The sequence below is a fragment of the Triticum dicoccoides genome, chromosome 2B (genome assembly GCF_002162155.2).
Source record: "Triticum dicoccoides isolate Atlit2015 ecotype Zavitan chromosome 2B, WEW_v2.0, whole genome shotgun sequence".
NCBI lineage: Eukaryota > Viridiplantae > Streptophyta > Magnoliopsida > Poales > Poaceae > Triticum > Triticum dicoccoides.
This window is the reverse complement of record NC_041383.1, coordinates 807,723,217-807,740,817: the sequence shown is the minus strand read 5'-3', so window position 1 is coordinate 807,740,817 and position 17,601 is coordinate 807,723,217. Positions and strand designations below refer to the sequence as shown.

Here is a 17,601-nt window from a genome sequence, read left to right as displayed (position 1 = left end):
GCGAAATATCATCTGATTTTTTAAAATATATTAAGCCTATGTCCATTTGCATGAATTACGCCGTGCTTGCACGACTTACATCTGGATTCACTTGTGCTGTGGGCGTACATTTAGAACAAACGTTGAATGGCCGGTTCCCGTATCACGATCTGTGGACACTTTTGAGTGTGTTTGCGGACAAATATTATGTACGCTTTGGGGTGGGCGATGGCCTCATGCATGAGTTGCATGCATATTCATTTGGAGTTGGGGAAAAGAAAAACTCAAGCTGAGGTGCATGGTCACAATAGTACTACTACTAAGATCCTATTTTTACTTTTGCTACACGCTCCATGTTGATCAGTGGTCAAAACTTTCGGGAAAGTGAACCGTCGCCTTGACTTGCGACTTGTTTTCCTTTTGTGAAAGTTACCTTGCAAATAGTCGCCAGGTGGTGGTGGTCTGATCAGTCCGCACCATGATCGACGAGAAAGAAACACGGGCGGTGTAAAACATAATATGTTGGGAACTGCTCGACATCCTAAGCAAGGTGTGGCTCTCTCATTATATAGAGGTACCCAGGGGGTACAACAATGTTACAATATATGTATACAGAAGAGGTTACGTATATACAGTCTAACATCCTCCCTCAATCTTAACTGTGGCCTGAAGTACAAAGCAAGTTAAGATTGCGCCTACAGCCTACAAATTGTGGTTGTGGAAGAGGCTTCGTGAAGATGTCAGCAAGTTGATCCTTTGAAGAGATGAGCTTGATACGGAGTAGCTTCTGTGCAACACGTTCCCGAACAAAATGATAGTCAACCTCAATGTGTTTTGTTCGAGCATGAAACACCGGGTTAGATGACAGATAAGTAGCACCGATGTTGTCACACCACAAAACTGGAGGCTGAGCCAGAGAGACACGCAACTCTCTCAATAGAGACTGTACCTATATGATCTCAGCAGTTGCATCACCAACTGCTTTATACTCAGCTTCAGTACTACTGCGAGAGACTGTGGCCTGCTTACGAGCATTCCAGGCGATCAAGTTAGAACCAAGGAATACCGCATATCCCCCCGTGGATCGCCTGTCATCAGAACTTCCAGCCCAGTCTGCATCAGAGAAAGCTGAGAGCTCACACGACGGTGCAGGGTGAAGAAGCAAACCATAGGAGGCAGTAAGACAGACATAGCGCAAAATACGCTTCACAACTGACCAATGAGATGTCCTGGGGGCATGCAGAAACTGACACACACGGTTGACTGCATAAGAGATATCAGGGCTGGTAATAGTAAGGTATTGCAGACCACCAACAAGACTGCGATAGTCAGTAGCATCATCAGACGAAAGAGAGTCTCCATCAAGGGCAGACAACCGATCAGTGGCAGACATCAGAGTGACAGCATGTTTGCATTAGAGCATCCCAGCACGCCGCAACAAGTCCAAGGAGTACTTTTTCTGAGTAAGAGTCAGCCCAGCAGAAGAGCGGGAAACCTCCAGACCAAGGAAGAAATGCAGAGCACCTAAATCCTTGACAGCAAAGTTACCATTGAGAGCAGTCACAAGGCGATCAGCAGCAGCATCAGAGGAACTGATGAGAATGATGTCATCAACATAAACCAGGAGATACATCGTGACCTGAGGACGCTGTAGGAGAAACAATGGCGTATCAACAGTGGAGGGAGTAAAACCAAGAGCTGAAAGAACAGATCCAAGGTGAGCATGCCATGCTTGAGGGGCCAGCTTGAGTCCATATAGCGCCTTAACCAGTCAACAGAGATGATGAGGGCGTGCCGTGATGGGGAACGTAGCAGAAATTCAAAATTTTCCTACGAGTCACCAAGATCTATCTATGGAGAGACTAGCAACGAGAGAGAGGGGAGTGCATCTACATACCCTTGTAGATCGCTAAGCGGAAGCGTTCAAGAGAACAGGGTTGAAGGAGTCGTACTCGCCGTGATCCAAATCACCGGAGATCCTAGTGCTGAACGGACGGCACCTCCGCGTTCAACACATGTACAGCCTGGTGACGTCTCCAATGCCTTGATCCAGCAAGGAGAGAGGGAGAGGTTGGGGAAGACTCCATCCAGCAGCAGCACAATGGCGTGGTGGTGGTGGAGGAGCGGGGCAATCCTGCAGGGCTTTGCCAAGCACCACGGGAGAGGAGGAGAAAGAGAGGTAGGGCTGCGCCAACAGGAGAAGATCTTCGTGTGTTGGGCTGCCCCTTTGCCTCCACTATATATAGGGGAAGAGGGAAACCAGCGCCCCTACCTAGGGTTCCCTCCCTAGGGGTGGCGGCCAAGTGGGGGGGAGAGGGAGGCGCACCAGGCATGGTCCTTTAGGGCCCATCTGCCCTAGGGTTTGCCCCCTCTTCTCTCTAGGCGCATGGGCCTTGGTGGGGAGGTGCTCCAGCCCACCTAGGGGCTGGTCCCTTCTCACACTTGGCCCATGTATGCCTCCGGGGCCCGTGGCCCCTCCCGCTGGACCCCCAGACCCCTCCGGTGGTCCCGGTACACTACCGGTGATGCCCGGAACACTTCCGGTGGCCAAAACCATACTTCCTATATATCAATCTTTACCTCCGGACCATTCCAGAACTCCTCGTGACATCCGGGATCTCATCCGGGACTCCGAACAACATTCGGTAACCACATACAAACTTCCTTTATAACCCTAGCGTCCTCGAACCTTAAGTGTGTAGACCCTACGGGTTCGGGAACCATGCAGACATGACCGAGACGTTCTCCGGTCAATAACCAACAGCGGGATCTGGATACCCATGTTGGCTCCTACATGTTCCACGATGATCTCATCGGATGAACCACGATGTCAAGGACTCAATCAATCTCGTATACAATTCCCTTTGTCTAGCGGTATTGTACTTGCCCGAGATTCGATCGTCGGTATGCCGATACCTTGTTCAATCTCGTTACCGGCAAGTCTCTTTACTTGTTCCGTAACACATCATCCCGTGATCAATCCTTTAATCACATTGTGCACATTATGATGATGTCCTACCGAGTGGGCCTAGAGATACCTCTCCGTCAACCGGAGTGACAAATCCCAGTCTCGATTCATGCCAACCCAACATATACTTTCGGAGATACCCGTAGTGCACCTTTATAGCCACCCAGTTACGTTGTGACGTTTGGTACACCCAAAGCATTCCTACGGTATCCGGGAGTTGCATAATCTCATGGTCTAAGGAAATGATACTTGACATTAGAAAAGCTTTAGCATACGAACTACACGATCTTTGTGCTAGGCTTAGGATTGGGTCTTGTCCATCACATCATTCTCTAATGATGTGATCCCGTTATCAACAACATCCAATGTCCATGGTCAGGAAACCGTAACGATCTATTGATCAACAAGCTAGTCAATTAGAGGCTTACTAGGGACATGGTGTTGTCTATGTACCCACACATGTATCTGAGTTTCCTATCAATACAATTATAGCATGGATAATAAACGATTATCATGAACAAGGAAATATAATAATAACTAATTTATTATTGCCTCTAGGGCATATTTCCAACAGTCTCCCACTTGCACTAGAGTCAATAATCTAGTTCACATCACCATGTGATTAACACTGATAGGTCACATCGCCATGTGACCAACATGCAAAGAGTTTACTAGTGTCACTAAACTAGTTCACATCACCATGTGATTAAGACTCAATGAGTTCTGGGGTTTGATCATGTTTTGCTTGTGAGAGAGGTTTTAGTCAACGGGTCTGCAACATTCAGATCCGTATGTATTTCGCAATTCTCTATGTCATATTGTAAATGCTGCTTCCACGCTCCACTTGCAGCTATTCCAAATGGTTGCTCCACTATACGTATCTGGTTTGCTACTCAGAGTCACTCGGATAGGTGTTAAAGCTTGCATCGATGTAACCCTTTACGCCGAACTCTTTATCACCTCCATAATCGAGAAACATGTCCTTATTTACTCCAAGGACAATTTTTGACCGTTGTCCAATGATCCGTTCCTGGATCATTCTTGTACCCCTTGACTGACTCATGGCAAGGCACACTTCCGGTGCGGTACACAGCATAGCATACTATAGAGCCTACGTCTGAAGCATAGGGGACGACCTTCATCCTTTCTCTCTCTTATGCCGTGGTCGAGCTTTAACTCTTAACTTCATACCTTACAACTCAGGCAAGAACTCCTTCTTTGACTGATCCATCTTGAACACCTTCAAGATCATGTCAAGGTATGTGCTCATTTGAAAGTACCATTTAGCATTTTTGATCTATCCTCATAGATCTTGATGCTCAATGTTCAAGCAGCTTAATCCAGGTTCTCTATTGAAAAACACCTTTCAAACAACCCTATATGCTTTCCAGAAATTCTACATCATTTCCGATCAACAATATGTCAACAACATATACTCATCAGAAATTCTATAGTGCTCCCACTCACTTCTTTGGAAATACAAGTTTCTCATAAACTTTGTATAAACCCAAAATCTTGATCATCTCATCAAAGCGTACATTCCAACTCCGAGATGCTTACTCCAGTCCTTAGAAGGATTGCTGGAGCTCTGCATACTTGTTAGCGCCTTTCAGGATTGTCAAAACCTTCTGGTTGTATCACATACAACCTTTCCTCAAGGATATCGTCGAGGAAACAATGTTTTGACATCCTATCTGCAAGATTTCATAAATAATGTAGTAACTGCTAATCCAATTCCAACAGACTCTTAGCATCGCTACGAGTGAGAAAGCCTCACCGTAGTCAACTCCTTGAACTTGTCAGAAAACATCTTAACAACAAGTCGAGCTTTTTTAATGGTGACACTTTACCATCATTGTCCGTCTTCTTCTAAAATCCATCTGTACCCAACAGCCTTTACGACCATCAAGTAGTTCTTCCAAAGTCTACACTTTGTTTTCATACATGGACCCTCTCTCGAATTTTATGGCCTCAAGCCATTTGTCGGAATCCGGGCCCACCATCACTTCTCCATAGCTCGTTGGTTCATTGTTGTCTAGAAACATGACCTCTAAGACAGGATTGCGTACCACTCTGAAGTAGTACGCGTCCTTGTCGACCTACGAGGTTCGGTAGTGACTTGATCCGAAGCATCATGATCACTATCATCAGCTTCCACTTCAATTGGTGTAGGTGCCACATGAACAACTTCCTGTGCCCTGCTACACACTGGTTGAAGTGATGGTTCAATAACCTCATCAAGTCTCCACCATCCTCCCACTCAATTCTTTCGAGAAAAACTTTTCCTCGAGAAAGGACCGGTTTCTAGAAACAATTACTTTTGCTTTCAGATCTGAGATAGGAGGTATACCCAACCATTTTGGGTATCCTATGAAGATGTATTTATCCGTTTTGGGTTCGAGCTTATCACAATGAAACTTTTCACATAAGCGTCGCAGCCCCAAACTTTCAAGAAACGACAACTTAGGTTTCTCCAAACCATAGTTCAAACGGTGTCGTCTCAACAGAGTTATGTGGTGCCCTATTAAAGTGAGTGCGGCTGTCTCTAATGCCTAACCCATGAACGATAGTGGTAATTCGATAAGAGACATCATGGTACGCACCATATCCAATAGGGTGCAACTATGATATTCGGACACACCATCACACTATGGTGTTCCAGGCGGTATTAATTGTGAAACAATTTTCACAATGTCTTAGTTGCGTGCCAAAGCTCGTAACTCAGATACTCATCTCTATGATCATATCATAGACATTTTATCCTCTTGTCACGATGATCTTCAACTTCACTCTGAAATGACTTGAACCATTCAATAATTCAGACTTGTGTTTCATCAAGTAAATATACTCAACATCTACTCAAATCATCTGTGAAGTAAGAACATAACAATATTCACTACATGCCTCAGCACTCATTGGACTGCACACATCAAAATGTGTTACTTCCAACAAGTTGCTATCTTGTTCCATCTTACCGAAAACGAGGCTTTTCACTCATCTTGCCCATGTGGTATGATTTGCATATCTCAAGTGATTCAAAATCAAGTGAGTACAAACGATCCATCTGTATGGAGTTTCTTCATGCGTATACACCAATAGACATGGTTCACATGTCTCAAACTTTTCAAAAACGAGTGAGTCCAAAGATCCATCAACATGGAGCTTCTTCATGCGTTTTATACCAATATGACTTACATGGCAGTGCCACAAGTAAGTGGTACTATCATTACTATCTTATATCTTTTGGCATGAAAATGTGTATCACTATGATCAAGATTCAATAAACCATTCTTTTAGGTGTAAGACCATTGAAGGTATTATTCAAATAAATAGAGTAACCATTATTCTCCTTAAATGAATAACCGCATTGCGATAGACATAATCCAATCATGTCTATGCTCAATGCAAACACCAAATAACAATATTCAGGTTTAGCACCAATCTCGATGGTAGAGGGAGCGTGCGATGCTTGATCACAACAACCTTGGAAACACTTCCAACACATATCGTCATCTCACCTTTAGCTAGTCTCCGTTTATTCCATAGCCTTTTATTTTGAGTTACTAACACTTAGCAACCGAACCGGTATCTAATACCCTGTTGCTACTAGGAGTACTAGTAAAGTACTCCCTCCGTAAACTAATATAAGAGCGTTTAGATCACTAAGATACTGATGTAAACACTCTTATATTAGTTTACAGAGGGAGTACACATTAACATAATGTATATCCAATATACTTCTATTGACCTTGCCAGCCTTCTCATCTACCAAGTATCTAGGGTAATTCTGCTTCAGTGTCCGTTCCTCTCATTACAGAAGCACTTAGTCTCGGGTTTGGGTTCAACCTTGGGTTTCTTCACTGGAGCAGCAACTGATTTGCTGTTTCATGAAGTACCCCTTCTTGCCCTCACCCTTCTTGAAACTAGTGGTTTCACTAACCATCAACAATTGATGCTCCTTCTTGATTTCTACATTCGTGGTGTCAAACATCGTGAATAGCTCAAGGATCATCATATCTATCCCTGTTATGTTATAGTTCATCACGAAGATCTAGTAGGTTGGTGGCAATGTCTTTGGAGAAACATCACTATCTCATCTGGAAGATTAACTCCCACTCGATTCAAGTGATTGTTGTACCCAGACAATCTGAGTACAAGCTCAACGATTGAGATCTTCTCCCTTAGTTTGTAGGCTAGAAAACTCGTCGGAGGTCTCATATCTCTTGACGTGGGCACGAGCCTGAAATCCCAATTTCAGCTCTTGGAACATCTCATATGTTCTCTGACATTTCAAAAATGTCTTCGGTGCCTCAATTCTAAAACATTTAACATTACCGAACTATCATGTAGTCATCAAAACGTGTATGTCAGATGTTCGCAACATCCACAGACCATGTTCGAGGTCCAGCACACCGAGCGGTGCATTAAGGACATAAGCCATCTACTGTCCACATAATTGCTACTGTCAACTTTCAACTATATTTTCTCTAGGAACATATCTAAAACAGTAGAACTAAAGCGCGAGCTATGACATAATTTGCAAAGGGTTTTTGACTATGTTCAGGATAATTAAGTTCATCTTATGAACTCCCACTCAGACAGACATCCCTCCAGTCATCTAAGTGATTACATGATCCGAGTCAACTAGGCCGTGTCCGATCATCACGTGAGATGGACTAGTCATCATCAGTGAACATCTTCATGTTGATCGTATCCACCATACGACTCATGCTTGACCCTTCGGTCTCTTGTGTTCCGAGGCCATGTATGTACATGCTAGGCTCGTCAAGTTAACCTAATTGTTTCGCGTGTGTAAATATGGCTTACAGCCGTTGTATGTGAACGTTAGAATCTATCATACCTGATCATCACGTGGTGCTTCGAAACGACGAACTTTCGCAACGGTGCACAGTTAGGGGGAACACTTTCTTGAAATTTTAATGAGGGATCATCTTATTTACTACCGTCGTTCTTAAGCAAATAAGATGTATAATCATGATAAACATCACATGCAATCAAATAGTGACATGATATGGCCAATATCATTTTGCTCCTTTTGATCTCCATCTTCAGGGCTCCATGATCATCATCGTCACCGGCATGACACCATGATCTCCATCATCATGATCTCCATCATCATGTCTCCATGAAGTTGTCTCGCCAACTTATTACTTATACTACTATGGCTACCGGTTAGCAATAAAGTAAAGTAATTACATGGAGTTTCTTCAATGACACGCAGGTCATACAATAAATTAAGACAACTCCTATGGCTCCTGCCGGTTGTCATACTCATCGACATGCAAGTCGTGATTCCTATTACAAGAACATGATCAATCACATATCATTCATCACATTCTTTTGACCATATCACATCACATAGCATACCCTGCAACAACAAGTTAGACGTCCTCTAATTGTTGTTTGCATGTTTTACGTGGCTGCTATGGGTTTCTAGCAAGAACGTTTCTTACCTACGTAAAAGACACAACGTGATATGCCAATTGTTATTTACCCTTCATAAGGACCCATTTTCATCGAATCCGATCCGACTAAAGTGGGAGAGACTGGCACCCGCTAGCCACCTTATGCAACAAGTGCATGTCAGTCGGTGGAACCTGTCTCACGTAAGTGTACGTGTAAGGTCGGTCCGGGCTGCTTCATCCCACAATACCGTCGAAACAAGATTGGACTAGTAACGATAAGCATATTGAACAAAATCAACGCCCACAACTACTTTGTGTTCTACTCGTGCAAAGAATCTACGCAATAGACCTAGCTCATGATGCCACTGATGGGGAACGTAGCAAAAATTCAAAATTTTCCTACGAGTCACCAAGATCTATCTATGGAGAGACTAGCAACGAGATAGAGGGGAGTGCATCTACATACCCTTGTAGATCGCTAAGCGGAAGCATTCAAGAGAACGGGGTTGAAGGAGTCGTACTCGTCGTGATCCAAATCACCAGAGATCCTAGTGCCGAATGGACGACACCTCCGTGTTCAACACACGTACAGCCCGGTGACGTCTCCCATGCCTTGATCCAGCAAGGAGAGAGGGAGAGGTTGGGGAAGACTCCATCTAGCAGCAGCACAACGGCGTGATGGTGGTGGAGGAGCGTGGTAATCCTGCAGGGCTTCGCCAAGCACCGCGGGAGAGGAGGAGAAAGAGAGGTAGGGCTGCGCCAACACGAGAAGAACATCGTGTGTTGGGCTGCCCCTTTGCCTCCACTATATATAGGGGAAGAGTGAGGGCTGCGCCCCCACCTAGGGTTCCCTCCCTAGGGGTGGCAGCAGCCCCAATCCCCATCTAGGGTGGCGGCCAAGTGGGGGGGGGGGAGGGGGAGGCGCACCAGGCATGGGCCTTTAGGGCCCATCTACCCTTGGGTTTGCCCCCTCTTCTCTCTAGGCGCATGGGCCTTGGTGGGGAGGCGCTCCAGCCCACCTAGGGGCTGGTCCCTTCTCACACTTGGCCCATGTATGCCTCCGGGGCCCGTGCCCCCTCCCGGTGGACCCCCGGACCCCTCCGGTGGTCCCAGTACACTACCGGTGATGCCCAGAACACTTCCGGTGGCCAAAACCATACTTCCTATATATCAGTCTTTACCTCCGGACCATTCTGGAACTCCTCGTGACATCCGGGATCTCATCCGGGACTCCAAACAACATTCGGTAACCACATACAAACTTCCTTTATAACCCTAGGGTCCTCGAACCTTAAGTGTGTAGACCCTATGGGTTTGGGAACCATGCAGACATGACCGAGACGTTCTCCGGTCAATATTCAACAGCGGGATCTGGATACCCATGTTGGCTCCTACATGTTCCACGATGATCTCATCGGATGAACCACGATGTCAAGGACTCAATCAATCCCGTATACAATTCCCTTTGTCTAGCGGTATTGTACTTGCCCGAGATTCGATCGTCGGTATGCCGATACCTTGTTCAATCTCGTTACTGGCAAGTCTCTTTACTCGTTCTGTAACACATCATCCCGTGATCAACCCCTTGGTCACATTGTGCACATTATGATGATATCCAACCGAGTGGGCCCAGAGATACCTCTCCGTCAACCGGAGTGACAAATCCCAGTCTCGATTCGTGCCAACCCAACAAATACTTTCGAAGATACCCGTAGTGCACCTTTATAGACACCCAGTTACGTTGTGACGTTTGGTACACCAAAGCATTCCTACGGTATCCGGGAGTTGCACAATCTCATGGTCTAAGGAAATGATACTTGACATTAGAAAAGCTTTAGCATACGAACTACACGATCTTTATGCTAGGCTTATGATTGGGTCTTGTCCATCACATCATTCTCTAATGATGTGATCCCATTATCAACGACATCCAATGTCCATGGTCAGGAAACCGTAACCATCTATTGATCAACGAGCTAGTCAATTAGAGGCTTACTAGGGACATGGTGTTGTCTATGTATCCACACATGTATCTAAGTTTCCTATCAATACAATTATAGCATGGATAATAAACGATTATCATGAATAAGGAAATATAATAATAACTAATTTATTATTGCCTCTAGGGCATATTTCCAACATGCCGGATCAACAAAACCAGGCGGCTGACACATGTAAACCTCCTCCTCGAGAATGCCATGGGAAAAGCGTTCTGCACATCAAGCTGACAAAGGAACCATCCACGAGTAACAGCAAGAGACAGCAATAATCGAATGGTAGTAGGCTTGATGACTGGACTGAACGTGTCTTCATAGTCAAGACCATACCTTTGTTTGAAACCCTTGGCGACTAACCGTGCCTTGTATCGCTCGATGGAACCATTAGCATGTCTCTTTACTTTAAATACCCACTTAGAATCAATGACATTGACACCAGGTACGGGAAGAACAAGACGCCAGGTTTCATTCTTGTGAAGAGCCTGAACTTCCTGTTCCATGGCAGCACGCCAGTGAGGAATACTCAGTGCTGCCTGAAAATGACGAGGCTCTGCAGTGGGATCGACAGTAGTATAGGCCATGCACGCAGCAAGCCACGCGACCGTACCATCCGTGCGTTCCTTCGGACAAAAAATGACGTGTTGGCTCCGTGTTCGAGGACGAAGAGCAGCCGCAAGCTGCGGTGACGAGGCCGGCGAGGGACCAGGCGAGTCCGACTCGGAGGAGGCCGAGACAGAGCCTGTCGGCAAACTGGAGACCGAAGCAGGGCTGGTCGAGGCAGGTGATAGCACTGCCGGGCTAGTTGAGGCAGCCAGTCCAGGCGACACCAGCCCAGGTGAGATGGCGGGCGGCGAGCCCAGCACTGACCCAGGCGAGACAGAGGCCCGCGAGCCTGGCGAGGCCAGAGCCGGCCCAGGCGAGCCATGCGAGGCAGGCAGATGTGGGTCGGGCGAGGCCAGCGCCGGCCCAGGCGAGACGGTGACCCGCGAGCCAGGCGCGGGCGCACGTGGGTCGGGCGAGCCGGGCACCCGCGAGGCAGCCTCCACAGGTGAGGCGGTAGCGGGTTGGCGGGTGCCACCCGTCATGCATGGCACATGCACGTTCGGAGCGCGAGTCACGTCCATGACCTGTTCATCAAGAAGCTTGAGACGGGCGTCGCGTCCAATAACTGCAGCATGATTAGGAAGCAACGCAGGGGCATATGCAACATCTACAAATTGATCAGGCAAAGGTATAGACACGGGAACTGATAATATAGGAGTGGTAGAGTGAGTCGGAAGTGCACGAAAGGGGAACACACTTTCATCAAACACAACGTCACGAGAAATGTAAACGCGGTTTGTTGGAACATGCATGCACTTGTACCCTTTGTGGAGGGAACTATACCCGAGAAAAACACACTTCTTAGACCAAAACTCTAGCTTACGCTTGTTATATGGACGGAGGTGAGGCCAACATGCACACCCAAACACTTTGAAGAACATGTAATCTGGGATTTCATTGAGCAAGAGTTCAAGCGGGGTTTGCATTTTCAGAAGTCATGAGGGAAGCCTATTAATAAGAAAACAGGTTGTGGAGAAAGCATCACTCCAGAACCGAAATGAAACGGATGCATGAGCTAGTAAGGTGAGGCCAGTTTCAACGAGGTGACGATGCTTATGTTCGGCAGTTCCATTCTGCTGATGTGTATGAGGACAAGATACGCGATGCGAAATCCCGAGTTTGTTAAAAACGAGTTGAGGTTGTGGTATTCACCACCCCAGTCGGATTGAACATGGATGATTTTCTGGTTAAGGAGACGCTCAACGTGTTCTTGAAACTGAATAAAAACATCGAACACATCAGACTTGCACTTAATAAGATATAGCCAAGTAAACCGACTATAAGTATCAATAAAACTGACATGATAATTGTGACCACTAATGGATGTCTGGGCATGACCCCAGACATCAGCAAACACAAGCTCAAGAGGATGTTTCACAACACGACTAGACTCTGAAAACGGAAGTTGGTGACTCTTGCCCTGCTGACAGGCATCACAGACAGTTTCAACAATTTTATTGGACACAACTGGTAGCTCATAACGATGCAACACATGACAAACTATGGGAGTTGCAGGATGACCAAGGCGCGCATGCCAGTGAGTGTGCGACACACGAACACCACTGAACGCCTCAGGAGAAGACTGCATGGAGGGTGTGTGCGGCGCATCAAGTGCGTACAAGCCATGGCGAAGACGACCGCTAAGCAGAACGGCCCTCGTGTCCTGATCCTTGATAAAGAAACGAAAAGGGTGAAATTCAGTAAGGACATTATTATCACGTGTAAGTTGAGGAATAGACAACAAACTACGCGTAGCAGAGGGAACACGAAGGACATTGGAAAGATGTAGTTTACGAAAATTGTGAGCAAGGAGAGAAGCCTGACCAACATGGGAGATGCACATACCTGCTCCACTGGCGGTGTGCACCTGATCATGACCACGATATGGCTCCTGAGTAGAGAGCTTGCCCATCTCGCTGGTGAGGTGGTTAGTAGCTCCGGTGTCCATATACGATGTCGGATCAATGGAGTAGGACGGAGTGCGACCATGATCATGGCTCGTCATGGCGGCGGCGACCTGCTTGTCGTTCCCTTTACCATTGTTGCCGAGGCCCAGAAAATCTTTCTTGTAGCAACGATGACAGTGAGAGGCGATGTGGCGCTCAAGGCCACACAGCTGGCAGGCCTGCGGGGCACCGCAGGAGGAGCAACAAGCAACCGGCCGGTTGCCACCCGTGATGGATGGCGCATTGCCACGCGAGGCCGGCTATGAAGACTGTGCCGGCTTGCCACCTGAAGATGATGACCGCAGAGGTTTGCTACGAGTCGCGACATTGGCGGAGGCGAAGCCCGGTGAGACACGGCACGCCTTGATGCGCTGTTCACGGCCAAGAAGTCGGGCATAAAGCTCGCGAGGTGGAAGCGGATCATCACGGCCATGAACGTTCTCAACGAGATTGTCATAATCATCATCAAGCCCGATAAGCACGAAGGTGGTGAATTCCTCGTCCTGCAGAGACTGGCCAAGTGAGGCCAACGTGTCGGCGAGACCCCGCATCTTGTTGAAGTAGTCCGTGATGCTGAGGTCACCAAGCTTGGTCTCATCGAGCTCGGTGCATATAGAATGAGCACGCACCAAAGACTGGGAGGCGAAGCTGGTGTGAAGCGCCGCCCACGCCTCCCGGGACATGGCAGCGAAGATGACCCAGCGACGAGACGCTCGGAGTGAGCGAGGACTGGATGGCGGAGAGGATGGCCTGATCCTGGGCCACCCATGTGTGATACGTCGGGTGATGAGGGGCGGACACGGGATGGATCCGTCAACATAGCCCTCCAGATAGCGGCTGCGCAGAAGAGGCAACACCTGGGCACGCCAGGACAAATAGTTATCCGGCGCGAGCTTCACCGACAGCAGGTGCGGGAAGTAGAACGATGACGATGCCGTGACCTAAGCAGCGTGCGCATTCATCGGTGGTGCGTAGAGACCCATCGACGGGGTTGTCTCAGAATGAGACGCACCCGCCGAGTAGATGCCAGGAGGACCAGAGACGAGGGCGTCGGCACCACAGTTCGCCGCGGCCCCGTAGGACAGTTGCGGCAGAGCGGCCGCGAACCCGGATGGCGCGAGGTAGGGCTGGCGCGGCGTTGCCGCGTAGGGCTGCTGTGGCGGCGGCAGATAGGGCTGCTGCGGTGGCAGCGCCGAGTAGGTCAGCGCCGGCGGCAACCTGTACTGATGTTGCGGGGGGAGGGGGCATATGGTTGATGATGAGGCGGTACCGCGTACGACGCCACTGGCCAGGAGGACAACGGCGGCTGCAGCGATCCCTGGGCAACCGACGACGCACCATACAAGGCAGGGGCGATGCCAGCGGGCGGCTGCATGACGACGCCGTAGGGCGGTTGCATGGCAACACCAGGAGGCGGCGGCGCAGCAAACTCCATCGAAGCAGAAGGATCCACCAAGGGGTTCGATCCAATCGAGGATCTGGTCGGCGGCAGGGCTCCATAGGCCGCCGCGAGCGGTCGAGAGGCAAGGAACGGCGACATAGGAGTGAGGACCGGCGCGGCGACGGCGGCGGTGACGGGAGTCGGCGCACCGACGGCGGGGGCAGCGGAAGACATCGAAACCCTAAACTGATACTATGTAAAACATAATATGTTGGAAACTGCTCGACACCCTAAACGGGGTGTGACTCTCTTATTATAGAGAGGTATCAGGGATACAATACAATGTTACAATATATATATACAGAAGAGGCTACGTATATACAGTCTAACAGGCGGAACACCACCATTCCGTGTGGCCGAGAAACACTTGCCTGGCGACAGACTGCGCTCGTACATAATCGTGTCACCAAGATGGCACCTAGATGAGCTCACGCAATAAACGAGTTCAATGGTTTCGGGCTGGTGTTCGGCGAGGAACCAACTGGACGCAGAATTTCCGGTCGGTCGCCGTCGCCGTCGCCCCAGCCGGCTGCTGCTCGGATATACTACGAATATGGGTCTCTACCATGCGTGCGCCTAAACCTTAAATATCCTCGTGGGAAAAATTAGTCCCGTTTAGAGTGACAGGACATTGTTTTCTAACCTTTGACGGCACCAGCTCAGCAGATAAACATGCTCTAATGGAGTCATTTTCACATCGTATTACACGGAATCGGCAGACCCTGGTCTTGAACGATAGCAAAAAGAAGCAGGGGGCCGAAAGAGTGCGTTCTGTTTGGTCACTTGGAGGTTGGGAAAGAGGAAAAAAATTACTGTAGCTGTGATTAGTGGAATCATGTCGGACCTGCTAAAGAATGCGTGTCCATGGCTCCATGCTGCATGAGTAAAATAATACCACAAGGTTGACTTTGCACACGAGACTTGTCTTGCAGGGCAATATAAATCCCACACCAAGCTTGACTTTTCTGCCCTCCACGTCCACGGTGGTCGGCAGTGAGAGTACCTTGTGTGTGGAGCCTTGGAGCCGTCGCCAAGCGATAACCGCGGCGGTACACGCACCACTTGGAGGAGCAGGGCGGTCGGCAGACGGCAACGGTTTCACGGACCATACGTAACGTAGCCCACTGCCCTAAGATTTCATTTCAATTGTTTTGCTAGCTAGGGTTCGGTTTTGATCATGCACTATTAAAACCGGCCGCGTGCAGCTCCCCGGCGGCGGCCGCATGCGGCCAGCCGGTTTATTCCGTCCACGGAGAATATGCGTCGCAATCGAACGTACGCTTAAATAGCGTCTGGAAACGGACGGGAAATTGGGTGGTCAATTTACGGGTGAATTTTCGCCACCTTTCTAGAACGGGGAAGAACACCATCACGTACTACTACGTCGCCATCTGCAATCGCTCAACGTCACACGGCAGCAGCGTACGTACCAACACATCAGCCTCGGCGTCGAAACCAACGCCCATTTTCCACGTTGCGTGCCTCCAACTTGGAGCTATCGGTGTGAAAGAAAATATCGGAGGAAAAGCTGTTTTGGCACGGTGAAATTCATCTTGCTTCATCTGCATATACCACTTCGATATACCAGAAACAACTACCAATATCGCCCCATAATCCATTGGGCCCTCTCTCTCACTCGCTCACTATCTCTCTCTCACTAAACAAAGAAAAAGAAAAGAAAAAACCATAGGACGGTCCCAGAGGGAGGGATGGATCTGCGGGCTCGCCCAACAGCCCGGACGGATGGACACGCGCACCACACCAGCTGTCACACAGCACTAGCACAGCACAGCCCAACCACCCCAGCAAAACACGGAACAAAAACAGAAAGAAATCCTCCATCCAGCCGGAACGTGTCCAGCCGGGCACCGCGCAGGCAGCTCTTGTCTGGAGTCGTCGCCTTCCTTGTCCTCTGCTCCTCCTTCCCCCACTGCACAAACCCCGCACGCAACCGCGCCCGATTTCAATTCCCCTTTTGCTTTCCTACTACGCTTCCTTCTAATTAACCGACGGGCGGGCGGCTAGTAGCAGAGCGGCGTCAGGCCGGGGTGGAGGAAGGACTGCTGCAGATGGCGGCCGGTGGCGGGCGCAAACGACGGCGGCGGCGACGGGGTCGGCGACGGCGTCTGGGACGGGGATCTCCTGGCGGCGGACGGGCGCTCGATGGGGCCCACCGGGGAGCGGAACCCCACGGTGACCGCGTCGCGCACGCACCAGTGGAACGCCGGCTCGCGCAGGCCCAGCGCCGCGGCCGCCTCGCAGTCGGGGCAGGGCGTCGAGGGGCGCGCCGGCCAGAGCGCCGCCGGCGGGTCGTCGAGGAGCGGCGGGAGGAGGTACGGATCCGGCGCGGCGGTGCTCATCATGTACCACTCGTGCTGCCGCTGCAGCTCCCGCAGCTGCGCCTCGTAGTCCCACCCGCCGAACGCCGCCACGGGGGACGCGGCGCCCGCCAGGGACGCCAGATCCGTCGACGGGAGGCGCTTCAGGATGGTCCGCTCCGAGCCCGTCGTCGGCGCCATCAGCAGCGGCTGCTGAGGCCCCGCCCCCGCGCCCTTCCGGTCGCGCCTGGAGCGGCCCCCGCGGCGGTCGCGGCGCGAGCGGCGGAGCCCGGCGAGCACGTAGCAGCCGGCGCCCTCGCGGGCCACGGCGGCGGCGAGGTCGGCGCCCTCGTCGAGCGGCACGCGGCGCTGGCGCCGCGGCCGGGCGAGCGACGCCGAGATCTGCTGCGGCGCGACGCCCACGCGGTCCGCCACCACCGCCTGCAGCCTCCGCACGCCCAGCGACGGGTGCACGGTGACCGTGCCCAGGTCCACGCTCCGCTCGCCGTCCACGAACACCACCTGCAGCACCGCGCCGCCCGCTCCCGCCGGCGGCGGCGAGGTGGACTCCATCTCGCCCATCGCTCCGGGCCTCTCGACGACTGGACTAGACTAGCAGCGGGGGGTCATCGGCGGTGGCGTGGCTGGGAAGTCTGTGGGGAGGGGAATTGGAATTGGGACGGGGAGGAGGGGGGGAGCGGGGGGTTATATACAGGGGAATGAAGGCGGTTGGGTTGGGCTGGGCCAATGGTAAAGGCGGTGGGGCCGGAGGGGGGGAAGTGGTCTCTGTCTTTCCTTGCGAGCCAAGGCAGCAAGAGGGCGCGGCACGGGATCCATCCAGGGACGGGAGGAAGGTGCTGGTGCGCGGGCCCCGGACCGACTGACCGGGGTCGCAGGACGCCACGTCGGAGGGCGAAACGTGC

The 17,601-nt window shown here is 50.3% G+C and overlaps 1 protein-coding gene across 1 annotated transcript; it reads right to left on the bottom strand.

Annotated features, from left to right (window-relative positions):
- Positions 1-15,889: 15,889 nt before the first annotated feature.
- LOC119366475 lies at positions 15,890-17,353 on the bottom strand. Its single transcript, XM_037632213.1, has one exon. It carries the CDS (start codon positions 17,258-17,260, stop codon positions 16,382-16,384), a length of 879 nt encoding a protein of 292 aa, XP_037488110.1. The 5' UTR covers positions 17,261-17,353; the 3' UTR covers positions 15,890-16,381.
- Positions 17,354-17,601: the final 248 nt, after the last annotated feature.

Excerpts from the sequence above, each read along its gene's own strand:
- LOC119366475 (XM_037632213.1), bottom strand. The coding sequence starts at position 17,260 with ATGGGCGAGATGGAGTCCACCTCGCCGCCGCCGGCGGGAGCGGGCGGC.